At 57.7% G+C, this 23,615-nt stretch overlaps 1 protein-coding gene and 1 long non-coding RNA gene across 3 annotated transcripts; one reads left to right on the plus strand and one right to left on the minus strand.

The window, feature by feature from the left end:
• IRX4 (iroquois homeobox 4) lies at positions 1 to 9,528 on the minus strand. Of its 2 annotated transcripts, XM_055112160.2 has the most exons (7): positions 9,406 to 9,528; positions 5,162 to 5,306; positions 4,371 to 4,622; positions 3,309 to 3,418; positions 2,650 to 2,727; positions 2,088 to 2,416; positions 1 to 1,377 (listed from the first exon to the last, which is right to left on the minus strand). In XM_055112160.2, the coding sequence occupies exons 2-7, from the start codon at positions 5,204 to 5,206 to the stop codon at positions 557 to 559; spliced, it is 1,635 nt and encodes a 544-aa protein (XP_054968135.1). In that variant the 5' UTR covers positions 5,207 to 5,306; positions 9,406 to 9,528; the 3' UTR covers positions 1 to 556. The 2 variants fall into 2 exon arrangements, with proteins under 2 accessions (XP_054968135.1, XP_054968136.1); XM_055112161.2 differs by lacking the exon at positions 2,650 to 2,727.
• Positions 9,529 to 9,874: 346 nt separating this feature from the next.
• LOC130541561 (uncharacterized) lies at positions 9,875 to 23,044 on the plus strand. Its single transcript, XR_008955629.1, has 4 exons — positions 9,875 to 9,913; positions 10,757 to 10,826; positions 20,594 to 20,668; positions 21,591 to 23,044. It is a non-coding gene; the product is annotated as an uncharacterized LOC130541561 (long non-coding RNA).
• The last annotated feature ends 571 nt before the right edge of the window (positions 23,045 to 23,615 follow it).

Genomic DNA, 23,615 nt, shown 5'->3' on the forward strand with positions numbered 1-23,615 from the left:
TTTTGCAATACAAACACCATCACTCGGTTTTATTGGTTTTGTTATATTAGCCTCTGAAGCAGGCAATTATTGGTGTGAACATACATCTTAAAAAGCATCATATTATGGAGTCAAGAGTGTGCAAGAGTCAACTCAGTGCAAGTGCTGTTGGTGAGCATTACGTGCTGAGGATGACATCGGAGGCCCGACAGGCCCAGGAGGCCTCACGTCCAGGGGACAGCAGACCACGCTTCAGAACGGAACCGCCTTCTCCATGTAAACTTTTGACGTAAACTTTATGCTTCAGGGTATCTGGCCTCTTCTGCTCCGAGAGCCTCTCCTTCCGCGTCCCAAATTTGGGAATGGCCCGGTCGGGCTCAGGCCCAGGCGGTGGAGGCCCCGGCGTGGCGGCGCCGGGCTTGTCCATGTTCCCAGGAGTCCAAGTTCAGAAGCCCCCTCTCCAGTGGGTTGGCGGCTTCGCGGTGGCCGCGCTAGTCTTCCTCTGGAAACTCAGTAAAAAGAGTCGGCGCCGTCCGCCCGGGTGCGGGTTCCCTCCCGGGCTCGGGACCCGCCCGCCTCAGGCGCAGAAGGGTTTGCCGCCGGCCTTGGGCAGGGCGAGCAGCTCCCTGGCGGCGCCTGCAGCTGGGGCGTCCTGGGGCACGGCAGGCGGAAAGGCGCGGGCCAGGGGTGCAGTCAGCACGTTCGCGCCAGCCCCCAGCGAGCGTCCCAGAGGCCCGGGGTCCAGGAGGGCGCCCTTGGCGGTGGCCCAGGCCTGGTTCAAAGTGCTGTGCCTGAGGATGGGGTCGTGGAAGACCCCGTCCACCCAGTTTCTGAGACTGGTTACCGGGGAGTCCTGGTGCCTGTCCAGGGCGCCAGAGTGGGGAAGGGCCACAGACGGGGACGTGGCGGGCGCGGAGGACACAGCCGCAGGGGCCGCGGGACCTTGGCGCTTGAGCATGCACGAAGGAAACTCAGTCTGGCTCAGGGAGGAGGTGGCGGCGGCGGCGGTGGCTGTGTGGGCCAGGGACCAGATGCGCGGCTTAGCCTCCAGGCCTGCCGACGCCCCCGCCGGCACAAACCCCAGCTTGGCCTCGCAGACCTGAGGGCCGCCCTCTGCGCCCGGCAGTGGCTCCGGCCCGGCCGCCGCGCTGCGGAGACAGCTCCGGGCCCTCTCCAGGTCCTCGTCCAGAGCAGCTCCGCCACCCGCGGCCAGAGACATCCGGAGCGCGCCTGAGGCCTCCTTGACCGGGCCGTCGGGCGCGGCGGGGACGCGCTCCAGACCGCCGTCCAGGGAGTGGAAGGGCGGCTTCAGCTCGCACGCCGGCGGCTCTGCTTCCAGCGGGTCGAAGTCGTCCAAGTCACTAAGCTCCAGCTCCTTCTCCTCTTTGCCCACGGGCTCTGCGGGAGAGAATGCGTGGCCAGTGGAGGGAGAGGGTTGGTAGGTGAATCAGACCCCCTGTCCCCGTCCACCATTATGAGGCCTGATCCCGACGCTAGGAAAAGCACTCGGGGCCTTTCTTCGCGTCTCCCATTTCCTCCAGAGGCCACCAGGTCACAAACTGGCAACACTGGGGCCTCCAATGGGGGAGGGGGGTGTCTATTTTTTTTTTTTTTTTGAGACGGAGTCTCGCTGTCGCCCAGGCTGGAGTGCAGTGGCGCGATCTCGGATCACTGCAAACTCCGCCTCCAGGGTTCACGCCATTCTCCTGCCTCAGCCTCCCCAGTAGCTGGGACTACAGGCGCCCGCCACCACGCCCGGCTAATTTTTTGTATTTCTAGTAGAAACGAGGTTTCACCGTGTTAGCCAGGATGGTCTCAATCTCCTGACCTCGTGATCCGCCCGCCTCTGCCTTCCAAAGCGCTGGGATTACAGGCGTGAGCCACCGCGCCCGGCCGACTATTTTTATACGTGATTTGAGTTCCTTTAAATGCGCAGGGGTCACGACCACAGTCCCCACATTGGTAGCCTGAGGCAGAACCGGTTTGCACGGTGACCGCCTAGGCATGGGGCTCGGCGTTTGGGACCCCCAAGACGTCCTAGAACCGCAGAGAAGGCACTGTGCCTGCACTCCAGGGCCTCAGCCCCCAGTGACAACCTCCCAACCCACCTGCGTTCTTGGAGCTCTTGAGGGGCTCCTCCCGCGCCTCCTCCTCGCCCCCCTCCTCCTCCTCGCCCTCCGCGTAGGGCCGCTTCTCGTCTGCGCACTTGTTCCGCGGCGGCCACGTCATCTTGTTCTCCTTCTTGAGGCGCCGGCGCGCGTTGGCGAACCAGGTGGAGACCTGTGTGAGGGTCATCTTGGTGATGATGGCCAGCATGATCTTCTCGCCCTTGGTGGGGTAGGGGTTCTTGCGGTGCTCCTGCAGCCAGGCCTTGAGCGTGCTGGTGGTCTCGCGCGTGGCGTTCTTGCGCCGCGTGCCGCTGTCCATGGTTCCATACCTGGAGACAGGCTCTGCAATGGGCTCAGGCTGGGCCCTCTGGGCCCCGGGCATCGCGGGCATAGGGGTGGGGGTCGGCCAGGGGCATGCCAGGATGGGCTTTGCTTCCCCGTCATGGGGTTGTGGTCATGGTCATAAGGCCCAGGTAGGACCCGAGCCCCAACCAGGTGCCGCTGCCTGCTGGCACTTGTCTTCTGTGGCCAAAGGGCAAAGATTATATTTGACTAAACTTACAGGGAGCCTGGGCTCCTTCCCAAGACAGAGAGGTCCAGGCCAATTCCTTTATGGGGATGACCACCTAGCCGTTTGATCCTCAAACCATAAAAAGGTATAGACATGTAAGCCCACACCCTGAGATGTAACACCTGTGGCAGGAAGGGTCATTACTGCCCAGGAGGAGGAAGCACCCAAGAGGCCTAAGTGTACTTTCTTTGGATAAATTTGTAGTGGTTGCGTTGAGGAAAGTGGGGCATCCTGTCCAAAAGTGGGACAGGAGAGAAAGGAGGGCCACCAGGGGTTCCCCACTGTTCCCACTGTAGGGGCAGTGTGGACACTCGGAAGGAGGTGCCCAGAGTCTGCAGAGCGGGCTGCCCCGTGAACTGGGCCTTCCAGATTCGACTTCCCTGAAAGCTGCCGCACATTGAGGACTTCTGGGGCCCAACAACGTGGGGGACGGGGAGACTGGGGAGCATTTTAACCATGGCTATGCAGGAGCAGGTGGGACAGGAGGCTGGACCCGACAGACCACAGACTCAGGTCATGCCTGACCTAGGAGTGTCTCTCTTCCTGCCTCCCGCCTTCCAGAAAGGGGGCATGATGGTGGAGGGGAGTTGGTGGCTGACAGTGCAGAGGGCCCGTGGGGCTAGCGCTGGTTAGGAGGGGTGGGTCCTCACCTGTCATAGGGGTACTGGCCCAGAGCCGGCTCATAAGGGTAGTAGGCGGCAGCGGCTGGCGCCAGGCCCCCATGCGCAGATCCTGAACCGTCCTTGGAATCAAAGCTGTTCTGTGGGAGCCAAGAGTCTGGGGTCACAGTTTCCAGGGAGGCGACCCCACTCCAGCCTCTCTCCTAGGAGCCCCCCACTCCCAAAGGCTTGGCAAGGATTCCTGGGCAGCCCTACGCCCCGGCAGGAAGGAGCTGATTTCCCGCTTGCTTTAAAACCTGGTCTCGCAAACGTGAAGTGGGGATGTTCTGAGTTGCAGAAGCAGTGTGTGGTGGGGCCGCAGGGAGGTAGGGTGTGGGGAGCGGGGATGTGGAGTAGGAGGAAGGTGGAGGGAAGCGAGAAAGAACTGGGGGCCGGCAATAGGGGGCAGCTGGGAGAAGGAGTGGGGATTGGAAGGGCTGGGGATGCCCTGGGATGCACTCAAGTGGGGAGGAAAAAGGGATGGGGAAAGGGGAGGGGCTGCTGAGCGAGGGGATGGAAGCCAGGAGGGGAGAAGGGAGGAGAGAAATGGGGAGGCGCAAGGGGTGGGGGAGGAGCAAGGGTGGGGGAGGAGCAAGGAGGGGGAGGAAACAAGGAGGGGGCGAAAGCAGGGGAGAGGGAGGAAGAGGGAGATAGGAAGGATGAGTCAGAGAGGGGCTGGGAGGACAGGAAGAGGGAGGCCAGGAGCCTGAAGGAGGCGGGGAGAGGAGAATGGGGTCAGGGAATGAGGGAGGGAAATCTACCAGGAGGGAAGAAGCGGGAAACACACGCAGACCGAATCTGCCAGCTGATGAGGATTTAGTAGGGAACCAAAAACAAGAAACGCAGTGGCCACCTGCCGGGTCACCCGTCCCAGGGGGTGGGGGTGGGGTTCTGAGGGTCTCGGCTGGGAGGCGCAAAGTTGAAGGCAGCCAAGGTGAGCGCCTCCCCTCTGTGACAGTCCGGGGACCCGGACTGGTGCGCCTACTGGGGCAAAAGTGGGCTTGGCAAATCGAGGGCCAGGGGCAGGGCAAGGGCTAGGGATGCCCCCCTTACCAGCGAGTAGAAGGCGGACGCCTCCGAGCCGTAGGTCACGTAGTTGCCATAGCCCTGCGATCCGCCATAGGGACCCCCATAGACGCCCAGCGCCGCGGCCGAGTTGAGCTCGTGGCGCGCGGTGGCCAACAGCCGGCTCTCGTAGACCGGGCAGTAGACCGGCGCCTGGGCCGAGGCGGCGGGCCCGGAGTCCGCCAGCGTGCGGCCGCCGGACTCGCAGCACGTGCTCAGGGAGTTGGTGGCCATCAAGAACTGCAGAGAGAGGCCGCGAGGACTGGCGGGAAGCCGGGCTGGAGGCTGGGGCCCTGGGCCTTGCCAATCCCGCGCGCCGCCCACGAGGGCGTGCCCCGCGTCCCCCGGGGCCTCCAGCAGTCCACACCAGGCTGCTCGCCCCTTTCCACCAGCTTGCGCGCGTCTGGCCTCCTCCGCCACGTGGGGCCCAGCTGAGCACCTACACCCTTCCCGGGAGGGTTTCCAAGGCCTCTGACGCCATTTGCGCGCCAAGCCTTCCCCAGGGGCTCCTTGGGGTCCTAGGACTCCCCTGGGGCACAGCCTGAGCCTTGTGGTTCAAACATCAGGGAACCCGGGCCCGGCCCGTCGGATTTTCTTAGCGCCTCGGCCTTTCCCCGGGGGTTTGGGGAGCAGGGGTTGGGCGTGAGGGGCGCGCGACCCAGGCCTTGCTAGCTCGGAAGCCGCAGGCAGTCGTAGGTCGGACACTACCCCCCCGCGTCCCCGCCCCATCCGCCCTACCGGCACCTGCGGTGGCCTGGGCGGGGCGGGGCTCCGCTTACCTGGGGAGCCGAGGAGTAGGGGTATCCAAACTGCGGGTAGGACATGGCGGGCGCGGCCCTGGGCGGACGGGCGGGGCCTGCAGGGTTCTGCGCGCTGGGGCCGGCGTGGCGCGGCCACTGCTCCGGAGCTGCAGGCTTCTAGGCGCTGGGAGGGCGAAGCAGGAGAGCCGGTTAGTCCATCCCTGCGCTCCGCAAACTTTTCTAACCGGGTAACAAAGTGAGCTGCGGTGGCCGCAGCGATTCCTTTAACTTCGCATTCCGGAGGCTCGAGGGGGCTCTGGGACCGAGCGGCCTCGCAGCGGCGACAGAAATACATATTTTACGAAAAAGAAAAAAAAAAAACGAGTCGCGCGAACCCGTCAAGTCAGATGTGCGCGGCTTGAAGCGGCGGAGGCTCTGACGTCAGCCCCACCTCGCGCAGCCCGGCCTGGCCGCAGACTCGCCGGTCACTCGCCGGCGGCTCAGGCCGGGAGGGGCCAGGACAGTCCCGGCCGCGCGGTGGACGGAGGGGCCATTCCTCCGGGCGTTAGCAAATAAATTCCATCCGAGTCAATATCGCCCAGCGAACGGTGTTTCTCTTTAGTCACCCGAGAACGAGAGGCACTTTTAATTAGAAATTAATTAATGAGCAGCTGCTCCTTCCCGCCCCACTGTAATCATTCGTCTCAATTACAAATGAGACCTATGAAAGGACACGCTGAAGATGTAATCAACAGTTAAAATTAGCCCGGCGCTGCGCGGGCGGCCGGCCCGGCCTCGCGCTGGCGCGCTCTGCTCCGAGTGGCAGGAAGGGGCTCGCAGGCGCCCCGCACGCGTCTCGTCACTATTGTTTAATCGGGAATCAGCAACGCCTCCCGCCGGTTTCCACCCTACGCCGGAATGGACTTTCAGAAACCACTGCGGCCGCAAGACAGCCCGCAAGAGCCGGTCAAAATGCCCTCAGGTGCGTGGGGGCTTCGGGGCCTTAGTTAGAGCCCGACACCCTGAGACTGGCGGCCCGAGGGCTGTAGGGCCGCCCCGGGCGCGCGCCCACCGGCTTTGCACCTCTGGGCAGCCGAGTGTCGCGGAGAACGCCCCATCTTCTCCACCGCGGTCTTTTAAGTTCCCGCTCAGCCCACCGCCCCCGCCTCGCCTCCCAGACTTTCCTCCCCGGTCGCCTTTCCGCCGGCCGTGCTCCGCCGGCTTCCCCCTGCCCCTCGCGGCTAAGCCGGGGACTGCCGGGCGGCCCTGCGCGCTCGGAAGAGCAGGTTCCTCAACCCAGGCCCCGGCCCCTCCCGCTAAGCTCGCCCCTCCCGGCGCCCCGCAGGGCTGGCTGCGAGGGAGGGGGCGTTGGGTGCCTGGCGGAGGCGCCCTCCCCTGTCCATTTTGCCCAGCTTTCTGTCTGGGGCGCACGGAGCAATCGGAAGAGGGGACCGAGCGCCCACCCCAGGATTCCCTCAGCCAGTACCCTCCCTGGGACCTTGCCCAAGTTCAAAGCGGAGGCCAGTGAGCAGGCGGCAAGGGGGCGCCCGGGCCATCCCGAACCCGTTCCCCGCCTTCTGCGCCATCGCCCCCCGGGACCGGGACTCGCCCCGGTTGCCCTCGCCCCCTGGGCCGGCCTCCCGTGGTAAGTTGGGAAGGAAGCCGTGCAGGGCAGCGTTGTGCAGACTTGCTCAGAAAGATTCCTGGGTTCAGACCTGTGAATCGCCCCAGGGTCACCCTCTAATTAATGATGACGTCCTCGCCCTCTCCCCAGCTGCAAGCCTGCCTCCCAGAAACGAAATCTGCCCGCTCTTCTGACAGCTCGGTTGAAGGTGATTGATGACTATCTGGAGACCACAGTACACATCATATAATATCTGCTGCGTAATTGCTTTAATTTACAGATGAAAATACGAGTTCTCCGATCGCGTTGGACCGGAGCGGGCCACGTCCGAGCTGCTTGCAGAGGGAAACCATCGGAAATAATGAATAGCCGCTCCATGCAAATTATTCAGACAGTTTAGCGTCGGTAGCCGCGAGAAATATATAAAGAACACGAGTCAAATGACATTAATAATTGTTTCTGAATTCTGTATTGATTTCGCGGCAGGCCGTGTTTCTTTCTTTCTCACCTGAATCGCTAATATCACCTTCCTGTAAATAATAAGAAACTAGCCACCGGGGTTTCTCGCTAGAAATGAATCTCTCAACCCCTTTCCCTCGCCTCCTGCTCCTCCCCTCCCCCACCCTCCTTCCTCCCCTCTCCCACCCTCCCTCCTCCCCACTCCTTGCAGTTTCCTGGCTTTTCCCGAGCATCCTTCTACTTCCCATTATTTATTGTTTACAAACTACTCGCTCTCTCCAGGTAATGAGGCCCGGCTGAAGGAGGGGGCGTGAGCCCAGCCGGGCCAAGGGCTGGGACGGGGAGTAGAGACCCCCAGAGGGGAGGCATTCAGCTGTGGCTTGTCCTTTCCTCACCTATACTCGGGGACCTGGCCTCGGCGACTGTGAGCGCTCAGCCGGCTGAGGGGGAGAGCCAGGGCCCAGGGGCCCAGCCACCTACGCCCTGCACCTCTGGGCTCTAGTGCAACAGCTCAGCCCACCCAGACCTGAGGCTGGTGCATTTCCTTCCTTCCAGACCCGGCGAGGCTTAACTGGAGCCGAAGCCCCAGAACAGGCGGCCATTCATCTTCTGAACAGAGTCTGGGAGAAGCAGCCTCCACTTCCCAGGGCAGCCAGTACGTGGGGGCCCTTTCGGGGGCTTCCTTTGACCACCACCGCCACCTTCTCCTGTTCTCTTTTGCCTTTCCAGCCTGTGTGCATAAATCGACGCTCCAGTCCCCACCAGCGGGCGACCCTTTCTCCCTGACCCAGAAACCTGGCCTCTGAATCGGCTTTCCCAGGCCGCCGCACACACACGCTCCACTTCCTGCCCGCCAGCAGGCCCCAGCGCCTGGGGTCCGGGCCCAGTCACAGTCACCCTGTTTCGGGAAGCTCGCAACTGCCCAGGAGGCCTCCTGACCCGCCCGGCCTCACCCAGGCCCCACTACTCATTCCAGGACACAGGGTCAATCCAGCCTGTGGATTGGCGACCACCGGGACATCTCACTGAAACCCTGTAGCCTGGCCTAGGCCCGCCTGCCCAAACCGGGGATCACTGGGCCACCCTTCTCCCATAGATAATACTGGAATATTTTCCAAGTGCCTTCACCAAAAGGCCAAGCCTGGAGCGGAGGCACCCAGTGTCCCTTTCACCAACGATAGGACGCTCAGCATCTCAGGTATCAGCTGAACGCGTCTGCATAGACTCGGAGTGCTGAGCCTTCCTCCCTCTAGGGACCCCCGGTACTAAATACACCCGTGAGTAGGTGGGCCAGAAGTCAGCCGGCTCCCGGAGTACACAGCACCGGCTCAGCTTCGGGGAGATGAGGTGCTCCCGCTGGCCTGGAGCGCTCCGAAGCAGCGGAGGACCAGGGCCGGAGCAGGCCGCAGGGGAGGCAGGGGATGGTCAGCCCCTAACGCGAAGCGCAGGCGGGTCGCCTATTTTGACGGGGTTACTGTTGGCCGTCGGAACCATGGAAGGCCTCCGGGGAGACAGGCCGGGCCCTGACCCTTCTTCGGCCAGCCTAGCCCTGGTGCTTCAGGAGTTACCCTGGGGGCCACCAGTTCCCCGCACCAAGAGCTCGTCCGGAGGGAGCTCCTTCCAGCCCAGAGAAGTTGACTTCAGCCAAAGGCGAAGCCGGGAGCCGGGGGCACCAGGTAAGGGCCTTTCTTTCTGAGGCCTGGGGCCAGAGACCTTGGGGGCGCCTGTGCCCGCCCACCGCTCGGGACACCCGGCTGGGGTGGGTCTGAGAGGCCTCACGGTCGCTGACGCCGCACTGGCGAACCTGGAGGTTGGCAGGTCATTTCCTCACAGCCCCGAGGCCCCCTCGGAGCCAGTGGTAGGAGAAGGAGCCACGGGGACAAGCGTTGAATCTCTGGATTCCCAACCGCCCTGCATGGGGGCCCGCGGCCCTCTCCCTCCTCTCTCCCGCTGCGCCCCCGCCGCTTGCTCCCTGGGTACGGCCTGAGGCTGGACGGAGGGCAGTCCGGGCGTCCAGGGCTCAGGCCTGGCCACTCCGAGCCCCCCACCCCCAACCCCGCGCCGGCCCGCGCACCCTGCTTCCCGCAACTTGCAGCAAACGCAGCGGCCTCTGGAGAGCCTAGCGGCGGGTAGCAAACTTTGTCCCCTTAAGCGCAAGAGCAATCCTCGCAAAGTTTGTGCGGCGGAGCCCACTCCCTACCTGAGCTGGGGAAGCTCCCGCCCGCGCCGTGTGGCTGCCGGGGCCGCGGGGAGCAGCTCGCAGCCCGGGACGCACCGGGGAGTCGCCGCAACCGCCGCCGCCCGCGCCCCTCGGCGGCCGCGCGGAGCCTCCGCCTCCTCGGAAGGGGGGAGGGGTCTCGGAACCCCGGGGCGGGGGCGGGAGCGGGGGACCTCACCTACCTGCGGTGGCGCTGGGCCACTCCCGGCAGCCCGCGAGGGCTCCGCGCGGAAGCTCGGCGCGCGCGCTCCAGCGGGGAGCCGGCGACAACTAATGGAGACATTTCCAGGCGGAGCACCTGGCGAGCGGAGCGCGCCGGCGTCCCCAGGCGCCGCGGTCGTCAGCCGAGCCCGCACCGGCGTGACGTGGGCGAGCGAGCGCGCTGCTCCCACCCGGCCGCCCATTAACGCTTTCTCCCGCGGGCGCCGCGCTCTTGCCAACTTTCCCCTCCGTCCGGTCTGCGCGCGGCGCGCCGGGTGCAGGAGCTGGGGTGAGGGCGCCCCGGGTGCCAGCAGGGGCGCCGGGAGCTGTTTGGGCGGGGACGTAGGGCTCCGGGAGGTCACACAGCCCTAACAGGACAGTGGGAAGGCGCGCGAGCCAGATTTGGCCAAACGCTAAGCTCGCTGCGGCCTCGGGCCCTCGGCCCACGGGGCCCCTCTCCCCGTTTGGGCTGCCCCACCCAGGGACGCTTGGGCCGGGCGCGAAGAGCCCGGAAATAGCCACCCTTGTCGTCGGCCCGGTTTCCCTCCGAGGTCTTAGTATTTCCCCCCTCCCCCACCCCCCAAGGCCTGTGGAGGGCGAGGCTGCTGCTCCAGCCAACCCTCGGAATTGGCTGCAGGGCGCTCAGGTCCTGCCTTTCTTCCCCTGCCCCTCTCCCAAGCCCCTCCGTGCTAAGCGGCCCAGTTCTGGGTTCTCTCCTGGTGCCCACGCTAGTCCCTACCCGGCTCACTCTCAAAACAGCAGGCTGTGGCAGGGGCAAAGCCTAGGTGTGGGCACCAGGACCCAGGCAAGTGGGTGCGAATGGACCACAGTGATAAGCCGCCCGAGGACCAATGAGTCTGTGACCTGCCCGGGCTAAGGGGGGCATGCCCTGGTGGGGAGCCTGGTCCCAGCCGCCAGGGTTAGGGGAGGGCATGGGGGCTGGACCTCTGGCCTGGGGTCAGACTAGGGCTGGAGGGTCTTCCGCTTCTGCAGCCTGAGGCCAGGACCCAGTCAGGGAAGGTGCGCCTGCGTGCAGCTTGCCCTGCCCCTCCCTCAGGGAGCTGGGGGGCCCCTACCCTGCCCCCGCCCCCTCGCCCCCGCAGCCGGGCACAGGTCTGTTTGTCATCCACAGAGCCGCTGCTCTGCAGAGGTCAAGACAGGCCCGGAAGGGAAGCTGGAGCAGCAGGTGACCGGCTGCCCAGGTCAGAGCCAGAAGGGACTGGAGGATGATGCAGCCCCAGGGCTCCTGGGGAATGAAGGAACTAGGGCCCTGAGAGGGCCACTCTCCCAGGCACTGGCCTGGCTGGGGCTGCAGACGCGCCTCCTGGTTCCCATGCTGCCCCCATTAGTGGCGATGTGCGGGGCAGGGCAGCCTCACTCCTACCTGGAGGATGTCCTTTTGGGCAGTGCCATGGGGTATTTGGGGCAATCCTCACATATATTTGCTTCCTTCCTTTATTCTACCCTCCTCCTCCATCATTTTTACTTCAAAGAACCATGAACTTGTTTCTTGTCATCTGTGGTCATGCAATGACATTTGAGATTTGTTGACTTGGACAATCTCTGAAAAAGTTATTTGCATCGTTTTCTTCAGCTCTCTCTGTAGCTGCAGGAAAGGGAACAGGCCTCTGCTTGCCTCCCCATTGCACAGGGAACCATCCTTGTCTGCAAGCCTTGCTCATCCTTCTTTTCCTCCACCCGTGGGGCTTCCACGGGGAAAGAAGAGGGCCCAGAGTGTCCAGCCCAGGTGCTGCATGGAGAGCTCCAGGGGCTCCCCCGGGAAGGACGAGGCTTTGGTCTCTGGCCTGCTCTGGCAGCAGGGAGGTGGAGTGGGCCATGAGGCATGGTGCGGACCGTGCGTGTGAGTCACCGGTGCAGCCCACGGGCGGACTCTGGGGCACAGGGAAGGGGGCTCTGGTTCTAGGTTTCTACCCTCCAGCTTGCTTCAAAGCCTGGGGGACAGATGGGCGGGAGCGAGCGGGTGTGCCCTCTGTGTCAGATGGAATCGTCCTCCTTGGGAGGTGGGGAGAGCGTCTTCAATTCCAGCCAGAAGGAAGTTGAGGCCCAGCAGGCTCCACCCCGGAAGGGAGAGGAGGCCCCTCCGTGCCGCACTGTTGATCTTGGCAGGCCCTTCGGGACCAACAGGGACAGTGCGTCAGGACTGCCTGCAAGCTCATGTGGACTTAGGTTCTTGTTAAGGCTCAGTGTAAGCAAAGCGTATGTGCCTTTCCAACCTGACTTCACGCAATGAACTCCTTTCATAGGCCCTGCGGCCTCTTCAACAGCAGCAACAGTGGCTAAGAGGCCCTGAAGCCCACAGATGAGGAGCTCAGGGTCACCACCCGCCAGAAAGGGCTCGCTGCTAGGATCTTCGTAGCTCAGAGACTGTCAGGCATCCTCTGAAACAACCCCGCCTCCCATCCCTAGCGAGGCTCCATGTGTGACTTTGTCCCCTTCCCTGGAGGGCAGGGCCAGCTGTGTCCTCCCCCACCTTGGTGCCCCATCCTCAGCACAGGTCCTCTGCACACTGCCAGGCCTGACCTTACCCTGATTTCATGACTCAAGCGACCATGGGCATCTGCAGCTGCCCTCTGCCCCTCAGCCTTTGACCTTGAGGGCAGGGGAGCTGCCCCCACCCTCCTGCTGAGTTTCCAGGTCCTCCTGGGCTGGCGCTCTGAGGAAAGGATGGAAATTCCCAGGTCTTGGCCAGGAGGCCTGGCAGGGAACATCTGTCTGGGGCCTCCAAACGAGCAATCAATCCAGAAAGTCTGTCTGCAGCCTGGGCCACCCGTGCAGGGGAGTGTCCTCCAGGGCCGGCTGTGCCTGGCCTCGGCTCCGTATCCTGCTCCCCCCATGGATCCTCTTTCAATCCCTCTTTTGTTCTACCTGCTGGCAGGGCCCCCAGAGTGCAATCTGAAATAGAAGTCTTTGTGCCCCCAGGGCTTGGCCATGCTGCCGCCTCCTCCTCCTCACCTGGATGCTGCTGTAACATGCACAGGCATCTGGGGTGGAGAACGCCATCCTGGATTGTCCTGAGGCGTGGTCCTAACGTGGCCCCCGGTGCCTGTTGTCACCCAGAGCCCCACAACCTCATCTTCTCCACCCTTTCCAGAGACCCAGGAGGGGAAGGAGGCCCTTCCCCAGGCCAAGGAGGAGGCCTGGGAAACCTGTCTGAAGTGAGGATGGTCTCCAAAGCATCCCTGGGCACTAGTTCACAGAGATGCTCTTGTCCTTGGAAGGCTGGTCCTGACAGCAGAAGGGCAGTGTTTGCAGGATGTAGCTCCCCAGGGTTGTGGCGTGGACAGCAGTGTCTTTCATCTCTGGAAGCTCCCTGAGCTCCTGGCTGCTTCAGGGGGTCCCCAGCCTTGGGGCCCAGCCAGTGCTGCAGGGGCAGCCTCCCTTGTACAGCACAAGGGCAGACACAGTGAGTTTCTTTCCCAAGCAGAGTGGCATCTGGGTGGAGACGGCGCTGTGTGGCCAAGGATCAGTGGTGCGCATGGCTGCTGCAGAGTGACCACCAGTGGCTAGCCAGGGGTGGAAGCTTGAGCCCTTTCACTCTCCTTCTCCTGCTGTCCTGTCCTTGTGAGGCTGGAATGAGGCCAAGGGAACAAAAGTTGAGAAGTTATTTATTTCTCCTCTTTTCAGGATGAAGAAACGGTGTCCATAATACTGAAATGCATCAGCAATTTTAAGAAGGCCTCATTATTAAAAGCGAAAGGCTATTAGTTCCAGCAGTGTCTGCAGTCTGTATATTTAAATTTGAAATGTTTACCTGGCACAACCTCAAATCATGAGAACCCCAGCTAGAAGAGACATCCACATGAGATTAAGTTATTTTAAATTGTAGAAAAAGGCAGCGGTATGTACGACTGCCAAGTGACTTGAATATTGTTTTGAATTATTTGATGTAGCATTAAGAAAACCTTCAGTAGGTAGAGAAGAAATGTATATCTTAAATGCAATTACTCTTTGCATATTGCTATATGTGGTAGGAACCTCAAAAATACCGAACTATAGATGTAGGAGAGGCCCTGAAACCTGGGAGCTAATGGGGTCTCCTGCCTGGAATTTGCAGGGAGGTTACATTCCTGAAATGAGAATGTATGAGAAACAGCAGAAATGAGAAACAGCATCGCTGCTTCCTGAGGGCTGTTACTGACATGAACGATTCTCTAGTACTTGGATGCAAAATGTGCTTTAATAAATAGAAGGTGACAAGACACCATGTAGCATCTTCATGGGTCAGTACGTAAATAGGAGAGAAGAAGAGGCAGAGCCCTCCTAAGGGTGACCTCCGTCAGCCCCAGGACCTTAGGCCTGGGTGCCGCCCTCAGGCTGAGTTCTCTGATACTAGTCCTGTCCTGCCACAGCATGGCATTGTGACTTCTTCCCTATACTCCCCAGCAGGGCTTTGGGGAGGTCCGTGATACTCACCTCCACTTCTGTGATGCCCAGAAAGAGACAGGAAGTGAGGGAACACGAGTGCACGTCGAGGCACCATGTTTTGTCGTTTGCATTGAGGAGCTGGCCTCTGTCTGCACCTGGCTGCCCTTTGAGCCTGGGCGTGCTCCCTTTAAGGGCTCATCCAGGAACATGTGCCAGCGACCCAAAGACGGTCCTAAAAATTAAAGCGCGCTCCCTGGTCTCACAGACACCTGGGGAGCATTCCTTATCCTAAGTTAAACCTCAGTGCTGGCGGTGGCAGCGCGCCTGCAGTGACCAGTATAGTGCACCAGTCATTTAATTACCGTGGCAGTAAATCTCGCACGAATATCCTCCAGGAGTTAGCTGATTTTTATATAAAAAAATTTCAGAGTATTTCTTGAAATTCAATTAATTGAAGGCCCCAGATAAAAGGAACACATTGTTAATGGCTATAAAATAACCCTGAGGGAGGAGATGGAGCACAGAGCCTGACTTCAAAGTGTGGTAGAAATACTTACTGTCTTACTTTAAAAGTATTCAGATCAATGAATCAGTTAAAATTACTTATACGCTTAGCAACCTTTTCATTGACTGTTTGAAAATGACAGAAAGAGAAGCTTTTATTGTCCATGATATGAAAGCTCCGGAGGAGAAACTGTAGTTTTGCCACTTGGTCAGGAGCAGCATCAGGACCAGACCTGGAGGCTCAGGGCTTTGTGAAGTGGGAACGCCTCTTCCCTTTCCTGCTAGGAGGTTGTAGGAGGGTCCTGGGGCTGTCACAACAAAGAATCACACCTGGAGGCTTTGGCAGCAGAGCCTGGTGTTCTCCCAGTCCTGGCGGCCAGAGGTCTGAGGTCCAGGTGTGGAGAGGGCTGGTGCCTCTGAGTCTAAGGCTGGGACAGAGCCTCGGCTTTTGGCCAAAGCCATTCAACAAGTCTGTCTTCTGCCATGGTGGCTGCCGGCAGACTGTGGAGTTCCTAGTGGGTGCATCTCCCCAGCCCCTGCCTGCATCGTCGCAGGGCCTTGCCCCTGTGTGTGTCTCTGTGTCCATACTTCCCTGTTTTATAAGGACCCAGTCATCTTGGTTTGAGGCCCATCCTTCTGCAGTAGGACCCCATCCTAACGGATGACATCTGCAGTGACCTTGTTTCCAAATAAGGTCTCATTCTGATGAAATGGGGTTAGGACTTCAACCCATGAGTTTTTGGGGGACACAATTCAACTCAGAACAGAAAAGTCCCCCGTGATGCCACCTCTGAGGCAGAGTCCATTTTTTTGGCTTGAACGCCCTTCATCCCTGACTTCCCAAGGGCCCCCAGCATCCTGGCGAGCCCCGCACAGCCCTGTGGGTAGTGAGGCCCAGCATGCTCTCCTCCTTCCTTTCTTTCTGTTCTATCGCTGTCCGACACGCTGCACGGTTGATTGGCTGTCCTTGCCTCCCTCCTCTGCTGAATGAATGCTCCCTGAGGGCTGTGTGTTGCATTTCCCCGGGACAGTGCCCTGTACCACTTAGTGGGCGCTCAGTGACCATCGCATGAAGGAGGAAGTGTATGTGGCATCTCCAGGAAATGAGAGCAAAAAAGAAAGAAGCAGCCGCACCTCCGTAAGGCAGAGACTCTCGGGAGTCATGGATGGGGAGCCTGAGACTGTTCATTCAACAGGTGTCTATGGAGTGTGTGCATGTCCCGGGCACTCCCGCTGCCTCTTGGATACATCGATGAAGGGACAGCAAGCAGGAGCTCATGGGCTCTCAAAAGAGACATGTAATACTATCAGCACCGTGAGCGAGTGAATGGGCTGAGCACCTCAGCGGCTGGATGAACGAGCGATGCCTGGCATCAGCTGTCTGTGGCTGCACAGCAATCTAGCCTCACCACACAGCACAGGCACATCCACCTGTGTCCTGCTTGACGTCCTGGGCCCCGTGCTCTCTACCCAGCCTATTCTCTAGATTCTGTCCATCCCTGCACAAGCTGGTGGGATTTTTACTGAAATTACTTTCTGGAGAAGTTTGTGCCACTTCCTCGGCTTTAGCTGGGGTTCACTGTGTTAGATTACATACGTACTGCAGGTCTTTCTGAGATGAGCCTTCTGTCTTAACCTCCTGCTGAGATGGCTGAGAAACAACAGACCCTTCGTGTGACCAAAATTCTCCGACCTTGGATGTTTCTGAGGTCTTCTTAGCTCCACCTTGGGTTTTTCACCAGATCACGTTTTCTGACAATGCTTTAAAGTCATCTCTGAGCTTGAGTCTTTTGCCATCTGGGGGCACTGAACGTGTTTTGTTGCCAGTCCTGGCTCTGTTTTGTGCTCTCCTCTAGCATTTGACCAGAAGCATCAGGGGGAACCACGTGGCGCCTTTAACATCTCGGAAGTCACCTGTGATGCTGCTTCTCGCATCACATCACACCACATCTCCAGCATCATTGCAGGAGGTGCTGCAGCCGAGTTTCTGCCACCCTGTGAAGATCCCAGCACCATGCTCTCCATTCTCGCACATCCTCTCTGCAGCATGCTCAGGTCTGCGTTTTTGCCCACATTCTGCTTGAGGTTCTTCTGGCTTTCTCTATCCTGGTCCTCAACCTTTTCTGGCTTCTGCCTGCTGCTAGCTCCCAAAGCCACTCCCGTAGCTCTGGGATTTGTTACAGCAGCAGACCGCTTCTGGTTGGTGCACTGCTTGTCTATTGCTGCATGACAGTATTACAAGAAACCTGGCTGAGGAGAGCACACATTTCACATCTGATTTTTGTGGGTCAGGGATGCAGGCATGGCTTTGCTCAATCCTCCCCTTAGGCCTCTAAGGCAGCAATCACCGCGTTAGCCAGGGCTGGGCTCTCAGCGGGGAGCTTGACAGGGGAAGGGCTCCTCATATGGTTTGGCTTTGTGTCCCCATCCAGATCTCATCTTGAATTGTACTCCCGTAATTCCCACATGTTGTGGGAGGGACCGGGTGGGAGATAATTGAATCATGGGGGCGGTGTCCCCCATACTGCTCTCGTGGTGGTGAGTAAGTCTCAGGAGATCTGGTGGCTTCACTTGGCTCTCATTCTTTCTTGCTGCTGCCCTGTGAGATGTGCCTTTCACCTCTCGCCATGATTGTGAGGCCTCCCCAGCCACGTGGAACTGTAAGTTGAATAAACCTTTCTTTTGTAAATTGCCCAGTCTCAAGTATGTCTTTATCAGCTGTGTGAAAATGGACTCACATAGCAAATTGGTATCAGTAGAGTGGGGCACTACTGAAAAGATACATGAAAATGTGAAAATGACTTTGGAACTGGGTAATAGGCAGAGATTGGAACAGTTTGAAGGGCTCAGAAGAAGACAGGAAAATGTGGGAAAGTTTGGGACTTCCTAGAGACTTGCTGAATGGCTTTGGCCAAAAGCCTGATAGCGATATGGACAATAAGGTCCAGACTGAGGTGGTCTCAGATGGAGATAAGGAACTTGCTGGGAACTGGAGTAAAGGTGACTCTTGTTATGTTTTAGCAAAGAAACTGGCGGCATTTTGTCCCTGCCCTGGAGATTTGTGGAACTTTGAACTTGAGAGAGATGTTTTAGGGTATCTGATGGAAGAAATTTCTAAGCAGCAGAGCATTAAGATGTGACTCGGGTGCTGTTAAAGGTGTTCAATTTTTTTTTTTTTTTAGCTTTTCTGTATTTTTTAAAATATACTTTAAGTTCTGGGGTACACGTGCAGAATGTACAGATTTGTTACATAGGTATACACATGCTATGGTGGTTTGCTTCACCCATCAACCTGTCATCTACATTAAATATTTCTCCTAATGCTATCCCTCCCCTAGTCCCCCATCCCCCGACAGGCCTTTCACCTTCTGCCATGATGGTGAGGCCTCCCCAGCCACGTGGAACTGTAAGTCCAACAAACCTCTTTCTTCTGCAAATTGCCCAGTCTCAGGTATGTCTTTATCAGCAACGTGAAAACGGACTAATACCGCTCCCTTCCCTGCTCGGCTTGTGTGGTTGTCAGCAGCATTCATCCCCTTGCAGTTGCAGGACTGACAGCTTCAGACTCTTGCTGGCTGTTGGCTGGGGGTGTGCTCAGCTCCCAGAGGCTGTCCCCAGTGCTGGGCCTTGTGAGGCTGAGCATGGCTGCTGGGTCCCTTGCAGCTGGCAGGGGACAGACTCCAGACGGGCTCTGCAGTCTTATGTAACGTAACCACACAAACGTGCTTATGTGTAGCTGGTTAGCTTTGTCATATTCTGTTCATCACAAGCAAGTTGCAGGGAGGGGATCACCAAGAGGTGAATGTTGAGAGGCAGCGATCACAGGCCACCCAGAAAGCCTGTCTGTCTCACCGAGAAACAAAGACATAGGAGATTATGCGAGGCACGAAGTGCTGTGGGTAAACCGAGGACACAGACGCAGGGCTCGGGCAGAGTTCCCACGGTGGGCACAGCTGGGCCCTTCCTGGTGGTGTTTTCTCTCTGTTTCTTGTTCCCAGCTGGTTCCCCTTGTGGTGTGGCCAGGGACCTGTGGTGACATGGTGGCAGGCCATGCTGCTCACTGAGTTGGGGGCCTCCTGCTCTAAGCACTGAGTGGGACTGCACTTCCCTGCCCCTTGGAGCTCCTCTGGCCAATGAGATGTGAACAAGGTGACTGTGTCTCAGCCATAAAGAAGCCTTGGAGGCCAGTGAGAGTCCCCCTCCCCTTCCACCTGCCGTGGCAAACAGGAGCATTTCAGACAGTGGAGACTGGCAGACAAGCTCCCTGAATGAGCTGGTGTGAACCGGAGCCCCTGGGACCTGGGCCGACATATGTGAGAGCAGGAGCAGCTGCAGTTTTCAGCCACTGACAGGTGGAGATTGTTTGTTACAGCCACACGGTCTGTCCTACTGACTGATGCAAGGATTCCTTTGCAAGTCAGTTTCATAATATTATAATTGCATATTAGGTGATTTACTGTAATATAATAGTAAATTGTATAATTATATACTATACTTGTGTATTATTATGTGATTACATACTGTAATATAATTTTCAACATAGAAAAAGCTACTAGACAGAAGGGGACTTGTGTGTCTCTGAAGTGCCTGTGGGCATTCCACCCGGCCTTAAAGAGAAAATGTAATGTAAGGACAAAACACACAATGCCAATTAAAGACCCCATATAGGAACCTGCTGACCCCCTGCTTCCACCTGCTGGCTGGCTAGGAAGGGGTGCAAATCAGAGCAGCCTCCTTGGACCTCGGAGCAGAAGCCCTTTGTGGAGCTGGGTGGAAACGCCCTGTGCTGGGCCACCGCCCCTCTACTCTCTTAGTGAGCGAGGAGTGGCTGGGGATGCACAGGAGCTGCTCTGCATTTGGGCTCTGCCTTGCAGTAGAGTCTGTGCCTTGTGGCGCAGCGGGGCTGACCTGAGGCAGCCGCAGTGGAGATGGGCCAAAGAATTGGAGGAGGGACTGAGTGGACTTGGTGAATGGTTGGGTGCGGGGCTTGGAAGGAGACATCAGAGAGGATTCCTGGACTTCTGGCTGCGAGGGTGGGAGGCAGCTGGTGGAGCCATGGACACAGTGAGAGTGCATAAACGGCCACAGGTGCCCTGCCCGACCCAGGGGAGTAGGTGCCTCAGCAAGGTGGGGTTCCTGCAGCCATGTGGGGCTAAGGGGCCCCGGCCTTGTGCGGGCCTCAGGGATGGCTCACCCAGCATGTTTCACTGTGTGTTACATTTATATAGGAAGGTGGCAGTGGGGACTCCCCTTGGGGAAAGAAGAACAACCTTGTAAAGGTGTCCTAGTGTAGTAAATTGCTAGAGTTTTCCAAGCAGGTCTGTTCTGCGTTCTTTCATGTGTGATGCAATGAGATAATGGTGATAACATCACCGTGGACGTTGGTAGGGTGAAGTGGATGACACCTGACTTTCTGGGCGCAAAAGCGCACATGCTCCCAGAGCCACACATGCCCAGACGCCCGTGCTGTGTGCTGGGCTTCGGGTTTTGGGCCATGGGACCCCTTGGAGAAGGCACTCCTGCCATGGGACTCCCTTGGAGAAGCCAAACCTGTGTCTGCTGGAGCCTCAGCTGGCAGCCGGCGTCCAGAGCACTTCCTGCCTTTCCTCGGGGAGAAGGTCCACACAGGCCTGTGGGGGCCGGCTGCTTCCTTGGGAAAGGCCGGGCATCCCTGGCACCCTGGACACTGGCCTCTGTTACACAGTTTGCATGCGCTTCCAACTCCAGCTCTGAAGAGGCTAGCTCCACGTCTGAAAGTCTTGTACCTGAGGATGTGTTCAACTTTCTTCATCCGTGAAACGGACTCCCCACGCACATGGGGACGTTGCCTTTGGGAATTATTCCTGGTGCCTGCCTGTACCTGAGGGAGGGCTGGGATGGATCTCTGTGCTCCTCACCTAAAGAAAACCTCAGCCTTGGGACAGCCGTGCTTCTTGCACAACTCTGGTGCGGGCCCAGCCTCCAGTGGCCGGGGAGTCCCCGTCTCAGCCGGTGAGCACCGCTCAGATCACTCTGTCCCCTCTCCAGACAGGGCGGCCTTGCCACAAGGTGAAGGAGCTGCCCGGGATCTTTCCTGCAGGACGTTCTGTCACAAGGAGAACGCGAGAGATGAAGTTGGTGAAGACTCTGCTTTGCAGGCAATCTAAAATCCTGGGTGAGTCACAGGCCCCTGGAGCAGCTGGCGCAATGCCTAGACTGCAGCCCCTCGGGCTGGGCTGTGTGGGAGGGAACTTGTGTGTCTCTGATGTGCCTGTGGGCATCCCACCTGGCCTTAGACTCCCAGCCTAAGCAGGTGCTCCAGGTTCCACCTGGCCTTAGACCTCCCCGTCCTTCGTCACCGAGGCACTGACGCTCAGGGCCCCTGTACACATATCTGTGGGGCACGGGGAGGCGGAGTGGTTTCCCTTGTGCTCAGGGTGGAATGGAAGCCCTTCACCACCAGGAGCCCTAACTCTGGGGTTTGGGGCATCAGCGACTTGGCAGAGGAGGCATCTCATTTTGAATCCTCTGATCTTCATAATTTAGGAGAGCCCCCTGCCCCACCCCACCAAAATTGGGAAAAGCTTGGTTTTCTGTTTAATTCTTAACAGGTTTTTGAGAACTGGGTGGATAGACTGATTTTCTTTGGGCTAAATATTTTGAAGAGCATTGAACTGGTAGTTTGAACACTTGCATTTTGCTGAAATCTCTCTCTGCAGCCACTGTGAGACAGAAGCCCAGAGAGGAGGCAGAAACAGCCACCTTTATCCACAGCCAAACACGCTGTGAAGAGCGGAGACAGGTTATACAGGAGCGATGTTTTAATAGGAAACCCAGAAATAGAATGTGTTCAGTTTGATAATCGTTTTAAGCTTTTCTTCCCCCTGTAAATAGTGGTAACTTGGTTCAATATTGTGAGTCATGGGTGGTGAGGAATAGTGAAGCGTTATTGTCAGATAGTGGAGCGAGATCTCTTTATTGGCTGCAGATCCCTGAAGCCTGTGCCCAGCAGGAAATCAATGTCCATCTTTCTGGCTTCACTGCCCCCGGGATCCTCATTTTCCGCTTGTTTGTGTGTGGCTCTGATTTGTTTTTAGGTCTGATGTTGCCTCTTACAGTCTGCTTCCAGAGCTCCCTTAAAGCTTCGGTGAAGTCTCCCCCAGCCCACAGGATCATCTCGGCATTGACAGTGTGCCTTGCAAGGCTGGAATGCACTGGGCCACTCCCAGACTGCTGCCTGCAAAGCAAAAATCCCCTCTACCAGGATGCGGTGGGCTTCAAACACTTGCTGTTCACCTGCAATTCCAATTTTGCATGTGTGTCTCTCTAGTCCCCTCCTAGTCAGCCTCTTGTGGACGATGGGCCAACACTGTGGACACCTCTTGAGTCGGTGGCCCCGAAGCTGCAGTGGGGTCTGGACCAGAGCATGTTCCCAGGGCAGGCCGAGCCATGCTGTCCGGATGTGAGGAGGGAGCTGTGTCAGGCAGGCTGACAGGCCCTGGGGCCTGCTCCTGGGGCCACAGGGCTCTAGGGACCCGTTACTGAGGTCTGGGGGTACCAACAGACCCGGCCTGGGTGGGCGGCCAGCAGCCCAGAGCCAGATGCAGCTGCACCTGCCTGAGTGTGTGATGTGATGCTGAGCTGAGATGCACGGGAAGTGAGTTCAGTGTTCTGGAAAAGATTCCTTCACTGATGAAAAGAGACAGGAAGGGAGGACCTCTTTTTCCCCTGGATATGGTCATATCTCGAAGCGACCTGGGGGATCAAGCAGGTGTTATGCCAGCAGGGGCCCCACATTGGCCAGAGGTGCCGGGCTCTCCCCTGGGACCATCACTTTGACTCTTAGTCTAGAAATTAGAAGTGTGGAGCTCAACAGCTGCTGGTGTCCCCTCATCTCACCTACATTTAAAAACCATTTCTCATGGAAAATTCCAAATATTTACAAAAATAGGGAGACTTATTGAATAGGGAGAAGAAGTGGGCACCCGTCAGCCAGTTTCAGCACTTACATAATTTATGGCCAATCTTACCCATTTTTCCCAGCCAATTTGCTTTGGAGCAAGTTCAGGGTATCATATCTGTAAAAAAAACCACACAGACAAAAACAAAACAAAACAAAAAAAACCAAAACTCATATGAATATCATACATGAAAAGGCAACAATTCTTTTCATATTTTTAAATTTTTAAATTATTTCATTTTATTTTATTTGTGGAGACAGGATCTCACTATGTTACCCAGGCTGGTCTTGAACTCCTGGGCTCAAGCAATCTCCATGCCTCAGCCTCCCGAAATGCTGGGATTACAGGTGTGAGCCACCATGCCTGGCCCAATAATTCTTTAATATCTTCAAATATGCAATGTTTCCGTTTCTTTGCTTTTTGACAGTTTATTTGTTTTTATGTTTTATTTTTAAATAACAGGTTTCTTGAGAAACAATTTGCATAACATTTACTCTTTTAAACTGTACAATTGAGTGATTTTTAGTACTTTCATGAACTTGTGCAACCATGACCATAGATTGCAGAACAATTTCATTACCCCCCAAAAAGAACCCTGTTTCCATGAGCAGTGCCTCCCTGAGCATCCCCAGCCCCCATTTCAGAGTGATGGGACTCTCCGCCTTGGTCCTCTCCGCCTCTCTGAGTTCTGTGTGAGGGGTTAGACCCTGGTCCTCCCTGCCTCTCGACGCCTGCATATTCATTTCCAGTTTATGTGAATCTTCGGGATCCTGTGACAGTGACGTTGAGCTCAGTTGATGTGTCCCTTAAGCTTCTGAGGCCTTCAGGTGTCCCATCCACCTTTCATTGGTTTGTGTACTGTTTTGCGGTTGTTCCTTCATGATAATCTACAGAACCACCATCCCATCTGTGGACGCTTGTTTCCAGAAACATCGCGACGTGGTGTCTGACTGTGTGCATAACCCAGCAGAAGAGCTCTCTGAGACCTAGAGCCGGGGAAACAGACTTAAAACCCAGGGATGCAGGAGCCCTTTGCTGGCTTGTCTTCTCCTTCTGTTGCTCATTCCTTGAGTCTCTTTATTAAGAATTTGTAGCAAAGTTCCCTGGAACAATAAGCTTTCTCTTATAAACTCAATTGATTTTATGGTACTCAGAAATGTT

The sequence above is a fragment of the Pan paniscus genome, chromosome 4, assembly GCF_029289425.2.
Source record: "Pan paniscus chromosome 4, NHGRI_mPanPan1-v2.0_pri, whole genome shotgun sequence".
Lineage (NCBI taxonomy): Eukaryota > Metazoa > Chordata > Mammalia > Primates > Hominidae > Pan > Pan paniscus.